Source organism: Lupinus angustifolius, chromosome LG17 (genome assembly GCF_001865875.1).
Source record: "Lupinus angustifolius cultivar Tanjil chromosome LG17, LupAngTanjil_v1.0, whole genome shotgun sequence".
NCBI lineage: Eukaryota > Viridiplantae > Streptophyta > Magnoliopsida > Fabales > Fabaceae > Lupinus > Lupinus angustifolius.
This window is the reverse complement of record NC_032025.1, coordinates 6817693-6828650: the sequence shown is the minus strand read 5'-3', so window position 1 is coordinate 6828650 and position 10958 is coordinate 6817693. Positions and strand designations below refer to the sequence as shown.

Below are 10958 nucleotides of genomic sequence, written 5' to 3'. Positions count from 1 at the left end.
AAATTGATTAGATGATATTAATCGAGAATGTTTTGATAAGATTGAATTCATTTATTTCAGTTTTAAAAATAATTAAATAATATTAATTGAAAATGTTCTAAGATCTTTTTAAATAATTAGTATTAAAAATGATTATTTTGAAATGGTATCCACAAATTTACTTATTAATTGTAATATCATAACTCATTCTATTAATAGTAACAATAGATTTCTCATTCTTATGTTTTAAAAAATGATTAAATGATAATAATCGAGAACGTTTTAAGCTCTACTATCTAAATGTGCAATTACGACATACCATATTTCACGTTTTAAAATTTAAAAAATGATTAGATGATATTAATTGATAATGTTTTAATAAGATTGAATTCCTACTTTTTCAGTTTTAAAAATAATAAATAGTATTAATTGAAAAGGTTTTAAGATCTTTTTAAATAATTAGTATTAAAAATGATTATTTTGAAATAAATTCATTGCCTATTATTTTAAGCGAAATAGAATATCATTTAATTATTTAATTATTTAATTTTAATATCATAAATTATTTTATTAATAGTAACAATAGATTTATTCTATGAACAAATTTCCTTATTAATATTAATATCATAACTCATTCTATTAATAGTAACAATAGATTCCTCCGATTTAAGTTTTAAAAAATGATTAAATAATATTAATTGAGAACATTTTAAGATCTATTATCTAAATGTATAATTACGACATAACCTATTTAACGTTTTAAAATCAAAAATTAATTTGATGATATTAATTGAGAATGTTTTAATAAGATTGAATTCCTACTATTCGAGTTTTAAAAATAACTAAATAATATTAATGGAAAAAGTTTTAAGAACTATTTAAATAATTAGTATTACAAATGATTATTTTGAACTAAATTTACTGTCTATTATTTTTTTAAGTGAGGTATAATATCAATATATTTTTCTTTAATAACTATAATACCATAACTCATTATATTAATAGTAACATTGGACTCCTCTTATTTAAGTATTAAAAAATGATTAAATAATATTAATTTAGAACGTTTTAAGATTTACTATTTAAATGTGCAATTACTATATATCATATTTAGCGTTTTAAAAATAATTAGATGATAGTAATTGAGAATGTTTTAATAAGATTGAATTTATATCCATAATGAGCATTGCTTATATCCATAATGACATGGCAAAGAGCCTAAGTTTAAGGAGATGGTGACATGTGTCAATAAGGAGATTTTTTTAATAATTAGTATATTAAAATTATTATTTTGAGATAAATTCATTGTCGGATATTTTTTTAAAGGTGTTAGAATATCAACATATTTTTTTATTAATTGTAATATCATAACTCATTATATGACTAATTGAAAAAAGGAAGACAAATTCGACCATATATTTGTAGCCTCATTATTAAGTTTTCGCAAATTTATTATTTACAGTTATGCAAATTTATATTCATAATGAGCATTGCTTAAAATTAGTGAATCATAAATTATTTAATCAAAATATAAATCAAATAAATTAATTATCATAATCAATAATACATAATATGATATTGAATATGTTAATATTAATAGCAAACGTTTTAAGATCTTTTTTAATAAAGAGTATTAAAATCATTATTTTGAAATAAATTCATTAGTTATTTTTTAAGGGAGTTAGAATATCAACATATTTCCTTATTAATTGTAATATCATAACTCATTATATGATTAATTGAAAAGAGGAAGACAGTTTTGACCATATATTTGTAGCCTCATTATTAAGTTTTTGCAAATTTATTATTTACAGTTATGCAAATTTATATTCATAATGAGCATTGCTTAAAATTAGCAAATCATAAATAATTTAATCAAAATATAAATCAAATCAATTAATTATAATAATCAATTATACATAATATGATATTGAATATGTTAATATTAATTGCAAACGTTTTAAGATCTTTTTTAATAAAGAGTATTAAAATTATTATTTTGAGATAAATTCATTGTCAGATATTTTTTAAGGGTGTTAGAATATCAACATATTTCCTTATTAAGTGTAATATCATAACTCATTATATGATTAATTGAAAAGAGGAAGACAGTTTCGACCATATATTTGTAGCCTCATTATTAAGTTTTTGCAAATTTATTATTTACAGTTATGCAAATTTATATTCATAATGAGCATTGCTTAAAATTAGCGAATCATAAATAATTTAAACAAAATATAAATCAAATAAATTAATTATCATAATCAATTATACATAATATGAAATTGAATATGTTAATATTAATTGCAAACGTTTTAAGATCTTTTTTAATAATTAGTATTAAAATCATTATTTTGATATAAATTCATTGTTAGTTATTTTTTAAGGGAGTTAGAATATCAACATATTTCCTTATTAATTGTAATTTCATAACTCGTTATTAAGTTTTCGCAAATTTATTATTTACAGTTATGCAAATGTATATCCATAATGAGCATTGCTTAAAATTAGTGAATCATAAATAATTTAATCAAAATATAAATCAAATAAATTAATTATCATAATCAATTATACATAATATGAAATTGAATATGCATAAAATGATTAAATTATACAATTTGAAACTTACAAATAATATAGAAGAAAGTCATAACAAAAAATGACAAAATGGCTTATGAGGATCCCTGATGATTGAAATGGATTCAACATTGAAACATGTTTTGGATCGGATCTAGAACTTTAGTAAGTGTGGATAAACCCGAATGATAGTTGTAAGAATCAAAATATGTTCAAAATTATATTAGTTTTTTAATTTTAAGGCTGTTATCTCTTTGATTGGTAAAATATGAAATAAAATTATATCTATCAATGAACATCTCCGTAAATAATTCATGAATGATGAAGTAATAAAAAAGTGAAATGACTATAAAATCATACCTCGTTTGATGATGAAAGAGATTAGATCTGTCTAATCAAAATAAAAAAATGTAGGAGAAGTAGTTTGTGAGTTTCAAAAGAAGAGAAGATTAAGAAGTAAATTGAAATAAGAATAGAGAAGAAAATTAAGAAGTAAATTGAAATGAAATAAGAATAGAGAAATGAAAGATTAATTTGATGAAAATCATACATCGTTTGATGATTGAAAAGATTAGACATGTCTAATAAAAATGAAAAAATGTAGGAGAAGTAATTTGTGAGTTTCAAAAGAAGAGAAGATTAAGAAGTAAATTGAAATAAGAATAAAGAAGAAAACTAAGAAGTAAATTGAAATGAAATAAGAGTAGAGAATAGACTATTTTTTGGACAATCTATTCTCACATATATTTATATTAAGATAGTAGAAGAAAGATATAGTGTGTGAGAGTTCATTATAAGAATATGTGGGCATTTTGGAGGGGGAAGTTAAGGAAATGATGACATGTGTCAATGATGACATGTGTCAATGATGACATGACAAAGAGCTTAAGTTAAGAAGATAGTGACATGACTATAAAATCATACCTCGTTTGATGATGGAAGAGATTAGATCTGTCTAATCAAAATAAAAAATGTAGGAGAAGTAGTTTGTAAGTTTCAAAAGAATAGAAGATTAAGAAGTAAATTGAAATAAGAATAGAGAAGAAAATTAAGAAGTAAATTGAAATGAAATAAGAGTAGAAAAATGAAAGATTAATTTGATGAAAATCATAACTCGTTTGATGATTGAAAATATTAGACCTATTTAATAAAAATGAAAAAATGTAGGAGAAGTAATTTGTGAGTTTCAAAAGAAGAGAAGATTAAGAAGTAAATTGAAATAAGAATAAAGAAGAAAACTAAGAAGTAAATTGAAATGAAATAAGAATAGAGAGATGAAATATTATTTTGATGAAAATAGACTATTTTTTGACAATCTATTCTCACATATATTTATATTAAGATAGTAGAAGAAGGATATAGTGTGTGAGATTTCATTATAAGAATATGTGGGCATTTTGGAGGGGGAAAGTTAATGAAATGGTGACATGTGTCAATGATGACATGGTAAAGAGCTTAAGCTAAGGAGATATTGACATGTGTCAATAATGAGCCTTTTTTGTTATATGGATAATAGATAGATAGATAATACAAACTAATGGTAGATGATGTACATAGATTTTAAATTAAATAATATGAGTTTGCATATCTCATCAAATATATAAATATCTTCTCTCATTATGGCGTTAGTAATAACATTTGTAAATATTAGTATAATAAATAAAGACATGTAAAACTGAATATAGCAAATTCATACTTATTTGTAATATAATTATAAATCGTGCTAAGAATGATACATAAAATAAAAATGATCGAGTGTATACATTAAAAATATTTTTGTCACAAAAGTTTAATTTTTCATTTTAAAATTTTCAATTAATACATAGTTGTGGTAATCTCTAATTTTGGACAATTTTGATTAAGAGTTTAATATTTATACATTATTAGTGTAAATATTTATATACAGTTACCGTATCATTCATAATTCATTTGAATTAATTTTCTGAAGAGTCGTTGATGATTAAATATGAATGGTAGATGATATAATAGTGTATAAAACTTTTACACTTCAATGCATATTTTTCTCCCTCTTTAATTAAGTGTATCATCTTTTTATACTACTAAGATTATCTCCTCACATTTTTTTAGTAAAGAACTAATATTTTTCTAGGTGTCTCCTAATAAGTGTCATTATTAGAAATCGAACATATGACCTTTTGGTTATCTTAATGGTCTAGCAGGGCCTTAACTCACTAGACCAACACATTGTTGGTCCACTAATAGTATCAACTTGCTTCTATAATTTTTTGTTGAAATAAAATTATGTTATTATAAGAAAAAATGATTTGCTAGAGATTCACCTTCCTATAAATATATTAAGAAATTTTAAAACAATGTTAATAACATTAAAGGATATAAGGATTTGTGGTTGATATATTTTGACCGAGAATTATTTCTAATATGTGATTAATCTCAATAGAGTAAGAAGAATAGAGATAAATTTATCCAAATTTTCTTACAAAACAAAAATACTCATCACCAATAAGATGAATAAACTATATAAAATAGTAATATGTTGAGAGAGAAATATATAATTGTTTCATGAATACATATTTTATGTCCTATAAAGTGTATGATTATATATATTACTTACTATGATTAATCATAAAATAATTAATTATTAAAATATATTTTTTAATCAACAACAATAAATAATATACTTTGTGGCCAAAAGACAATTATTTCACATGTACACGTACCTACGTGTAGGAAGACCATAGCTTGAGACAAGTAGTCTCTTATGACCATATGTTCCTCTCTCTCAAAATCTTAAATTTGATTACTGTTCTTTCTACTCTCTCTCTCTCACCCTTTAATTACTCTCTCTCTCTCTCTTCAATTCTATATCTTCCATTTCTCTTTATTGTCCTTTACCTTCTTCTCTTCTCATCCCTTCATACTCTTGAATAATAATATAATAATTAAAAATAAAAAAAGAAGTAATTTCAAGAGTAAGAAGAATCATCTTCATCAGAAAACGCTTCTTCCGAATCAAACCTTCACTTCACCGACTCATTCGATCGGGTATTTTTTTCTCAATTTTCAACCTCTAATCTTAATCTCACTTAATTTTCTTCGTCAATTCTTATGCTCACCTTTATGCTTATGAAAGTTATGTTTTTTTTATGTTTGGGTTAGAGCGATGTTTGAATTTGTTTTTTCGTTGCTAAGTTCTTTTATCGATTTTCTGGGTGAGGAATCGCGTTGACCCATTAGGTTTTACCATCAATTTCGCATCTTTATGTTTTTTTCTCCTCCCCTTTGAAAGATTTGATCGATTCAAAGAAATGCTATTTATTTCTTTTAATTTTTGTTCTTTTGATTTGGATTTGGGTAATTAAATTTTCGTAGAGGGATAGGGTTCTTTACGATGCATACATTCACCGGATTTAAATGAACTGATTACATAGCTGAATTTTGATTCTGTATGTAGCAAAGTATGCTATGTATTCTTAAGTTTCACAGCCACAGGTATTATCTGCAGATTATATGTATGATTCTTTGCACACTTCACTTACAGTTTGAAATTTAAGAACCTAATGTGTTTTTTTGGTGATTATTTAAGGTGGGATAGCTTGACTCTGATGCAAGGTCAAAGAAAGACTACCGGGTCCTTTCAATCAATTGCTAATTTGATGCAAGGGCCTAGTTCTAGTGGCACTGATATGAACAACCAACAGTCTTCCTTGAATCACATGCAAAACTCTGTAGATTTCCGGTTGTCGGATTATAGGGGTTCTTCTGGCGAGACTGCATGCTTATGTGCTACTGGTCCTAATGTTCCGCGGTTCAGTGGCTGGAATGCTGGTGAATCAAGTTCTAGACTGAATCTGGTCAACCAAGTCAATGATGGCGGTCTAAAATCAGAACATGTGATGTCTTCTTCGTGTAATGCTGCCACTGAGGATTTTCTCAGATCAGAGGAAAGGCAATTTGAACCAAATAACGTGATTTTTCCTGCTAGTTCAAATACTAGTCTGCTTGGGAACCAATCCAGAATCCGCTCTTCCTTTTTGCAAGGTTCCAGCTCTAATCATATAACCCAGAATGCTAGCCAAGACATGGAGAACAATGCTAACACTGCTGATCGTGGGAAGGCAAAAGAAGCCGGTAGTAGTGTTAATAACAGCTACCCTAGTGGATTAGAAAGAGAGCAGACATCATTTGGAAATGCTCCTTTTGATCATATGGGAACTTCATCTGAAAGCTCTGGATACATGGCTTGGGGAGATAGTGCCAGTTCAAGTTCTTCTTTAGTTAATTGGGGCTCTTCCTGCAAGAGGAAGTCCCTTGAAGGTAATTCTAGGCAACTGTGTATTGGCGGAAGCTCAAGCTCATTTGTACAATCTGAAGGTGGTTGTTGGTCTACTGATCCCGCTGATCTTAATTGTTCGAGTAGTTTATGTGTTTCTGCACCCTTACAGGACATTTCTGTTATTAGTCCTTCATTGCCGCAGAGCACAAGAAATGAAGTAAGACAAGAAGCTTCCCATCCATTTCCTTCAATAAGTTTTCCAGAAAATGTGGAAAGGCCTCTAAGAAACTTTGACAGGAGAATAACCCAAGTACAGCATCAGGAATCTGTACTTAATTTATCATCACCGGGGAGTGCTAGGCATCTTAGCCATTCTTCTCCACATCAATTACCTGGTTCTCACACATTTAATGATTCTTTGGAATTGAGGTTAACAGCTGGTGTAAATGCTGCCAATTCCGGGGCTCTTCAGAACCAGTCACCTGACGTGGACGTTCGTCCTTTTACTTTCAATAGAGCTTCTAGCTCTAGAGGGCCCAGATCTTCAATTTACAGTTCTGGAGAAAGAGCAGTCCGGGAAAATTTCAATTTGAGGGTCTTTGCAAGAGACAGTACCGAGCACCCAATGAATGTGTCTGCATCTTCAGGACATGAACCTACAGGGTGGCATACATCATCTAGTAATGTGCACAACTCTGAAGGTATACCTCCTCCATCCTGGATTGGATCTGGTTCAAATGTCCAATCGTTACCTAACCCGAGTTGGATTGTTAACCATGAAGCTCCAACAGAAAATCTGCAGAGATTGTCAGAGTTCAATCCTTGGTCCCTTTTCCCGTCACTTAACACAACATCTGGTGTTCATAATGGCCATTCTACTCCATCTCCTTCTGGCCCTCTTTCATTCACTCAGGGTTCTAGCAGCAATCAATCATATCCAAGAACAGCATTGTTGACTGAAAGAAGGGGCAGTGTTCTCCCTGCTCCTCATTCACTGCGAGGACTAACGGTTGATAATGAGGGGAGACACCGACTATTGTCTGAGGTATTCTATTGATGTGTTATCCTACTTTCACAATATGTTATGCTATTGCTGAAAGGTTAGACCATGTAGATATGCTGATTTTCCCTTTACATATTTTTTTATATTCCTGTATCCATTTCTGTTTTTTGTTGATTCCTTCTGTAATTATAAATAGAAAATTGTTCTATAGCTGGGATTTCAGAATTTAGACCACTGGAAATATATTTAAACGAATAAATAAAACAAGTTTTCACACATGCATACCATTGCTTGTGAATACTTATGGTCCGACTCTTATGTTTTCACCTAATTCCTGTGTGCTGCTTCATCTTTTCATAACTTTCAGTTTCCTTATCAAACGAATAGCTTATCTGTACCAGCCAACTAATATAAAGTGATATTTGATCAACATGTGAGCTAAATTTGGTGCCACCGGTTCTACCTGAACTAACTGTTTTAACTGTTTTGTGTGCCAGATTCGCCAAGTCCTGGTTGCAATGAGGAGGGGTGAGAACTTACGAGCTGAGGTTTGAAATTTAGTGTATAGACATTTCTCTTGATGACATACACATATGAAATTAATATTGAAGGATTTATTAGATAAAATTTTACCTTATTTTGTCCTAAACTCTCTTCAAACTTGCATGTTTGTTTCTACATTTAGTTAGTTTAAAGGGCGGCCTGGTGGACGAGGCTCCCACTTAGTGGGGTATGGGGAGGGTATATGTACGCAACCTTACCCCCACAAGCGGAGACGTTTCTAGGATTTGAACCCGTGACCTCATGGTCACTAAGCAATAACCTTACCATTGCGTCAAGCTCAATCCTGGTAGCTTGTGTAGGCATATATGTTCTAGTGGACAATGCAATACTTTGGATTATTAAGATTGCTTACAACATCCTACTTTTTCTTTTGACACTTGTGAAATGTCAGGATTACATGCTCTTTGACCCTTTCATATATCATGGAATGGCTGAAATGCATGACAGGCACAGAGGAATGCGCCTTGATGTTGATAACATGTCTTATGAGGTAAAAAGACGAATATGGTATTCCTATTCATCAGAAATGTTGTTCTCTGTTATTTCTTATTGACGTCAATCGGGATTGCAGGAATTGCTAGCATTGGAGGAGCGTATAGGAGACGTGAACACTGGATTGAGTGAGGATGTCATTATAAATTTGATGAAACAGCGAATTTACATGTCTTTTATGACAGAGTCCTCTACAGATTTGGAACCTTGCTGTATCTGTCAGGTAACATGAAGAAAAAAGTACAACAATGTTTCTAAGTTCTAACTTGTGAGTTCGATACTAACTGCATTTTTCTTGTTCTCCTTTAATGACAGGAGGAATATGCCGATGGAGAGAATATCGGTTCACTAGATTGTGGGCATGAGTTCCACATTAATTGCATCAAGCAGTGGCTAATGCAGAAGAATCTGTGTCCCATTTGCAAAACAACAGCTTTAGCTACATGATAGGGAGAACCTCTATTATGTGAGCCTGGAAGTAAATTTCCCTGCTATCACAGATCATCCATTTGTCAATTTGATCTTTATATGGCTCTATCAAAAACTTGGTTTACTTGATGAACTTCCTCTTTCTTAAGATGTCAGTACCTCTCATCTGTCAGGATAATGAAACCCAAAATAAAACTTTGGTGGGTGAGTAGTAGTTTCATTTATACTGCAGCAATGGATAATTATATAAATTTATGAAAGCTACAGGCACTTGAATTTTATTTAATTTTAAATTTGAGACTGGTGGATGCTGTGAAAATGGTATAGATTACTTTGTTTGCAATATGTAGTAGTGTATTCTGTTTGATTCATATTGGTTTACTTAGTAGCATTTGATGGGTGGATAAAACAGAATGAAACAAAATACTATTATGTTCTCTTTGGTTCTCACTAGTTTCAGTACAACCAAAATGTTGTACTTTTTAATTTATTCTAATGTACTGTTTTGGTCTGTTAATAGAATCCGATAAAATGGAACCTATATGATCTGTTCTGTCGGGTTCTAACACATTTACCAAATGTGATATAATCATTCCTTACCCAATATATTTATCAACACAGGAAACAAAGTCATTTACATGAAATTGCTTGGAAAACCAAATAATGGGAGCCCCAACATAATCCCGATTTTTAGGGAAAATGGTTTTTTCTATTTTCATTATTAACAACATATGGGTACTGTGATTTTCATTTTTTACCGTTTAGTTCGTTTTTTATTACACATTTCATATTTTTAATTTGCTTACACTTTATTGGAAATGCATATCCTTAGAACAACATCCAAAACCATGGTTAAAAGATAAAAAAATTACAAGTTGATTCTTAACGTGACTCCATTATTATAGGGTCCTTTTTATGACTCTATCATGTGCTCAGAGAACACATATTTACATATCCTTTTTTTTTCCCTGAAGCATTTCATAAGACCTCTTTGCATAAAGTATGACAGCTCTTTCAAATTAATGAAATCCATGTGAAGATATTTTTGCTTCTTTTAATATCTATCTATCAATCTTTGAACAAGTTATATTGCTTTTATGATCGACCTGCCTAGCATAAAGTCGATTTGGCTTTTTTTTATAAATAATTTATTGTTTTACTCTCTGGAAATAGATACATGATTCAGGATCAGGTAAGTTACAATCTCTAGTTAGATTCACGTTTTGGTTGTTTTAAACAGTTAATAGGAGTGTTTATATACTAACAGTTCTCATTTAATGATGAAACTGACCCCATCTGTGTCTGTCTACACACTCAGCCAAACTGTACTAAAAGAGTGTTATTTCCTCTGGTTAGAAAATATATATTTAAATTTAAAATATAATAATAAAATATTTTTGTGACCAATCAGAGAAAGTAGTACATAAAGTAACACACTTTTTGAGATAGAAGATATGTTCCCTTCCCCTTCAGGGTCTATGTAACAAAAATTTCATCTACCACAGAAAAGGGTTTATTTGTGTACCTTTGCATATCAAATCTACATAAACTGTAGCCTTTGTAAAGATCACACGATCTACCGAAACAAGGGCACCCGTAAGACCCTTCAGAGAAAAGGCCATTCAGTAAAGAGAGCAAGAAAATTAAGTAAACAGTGTT

General features: G+C 29.5%; 1 protein-coding gene across 1 annotated transcript in view; it reads left to right on the top strand.

Moving 5' to 3' along the window:
• The window catches only part of LOC109330827 (E3 ubiquitin-protein ligase MBR2), a 13980-nt gene extending 4395 nt beyond the window's left edge, over positions 1-9585 (top strand). Inside the window, exons 2-7 of the mRNA XM_019565104.1 lie at positions 5336-5580; positions 6122-7856; positions 8312-8362; positions 8770-8868; positions 8950-9093; positions 9186-9585. Coding sequence (XP_019420649.1) covers positions 5336-5580; positions 6122-7856; positions 8312-8362; positions 8770-8868; positions 8950-9093; positions 9186-9317 — 2406 coding nt within the window. The 3' untranslated portion in view covers positions 9318-9585. The remainder of the gene's footprint in view (positions 1-5335; positions 5581-6121; positions 7857-8311; positions 8363-8769; positions 8869-8949; positions 9094-9185) is intronic.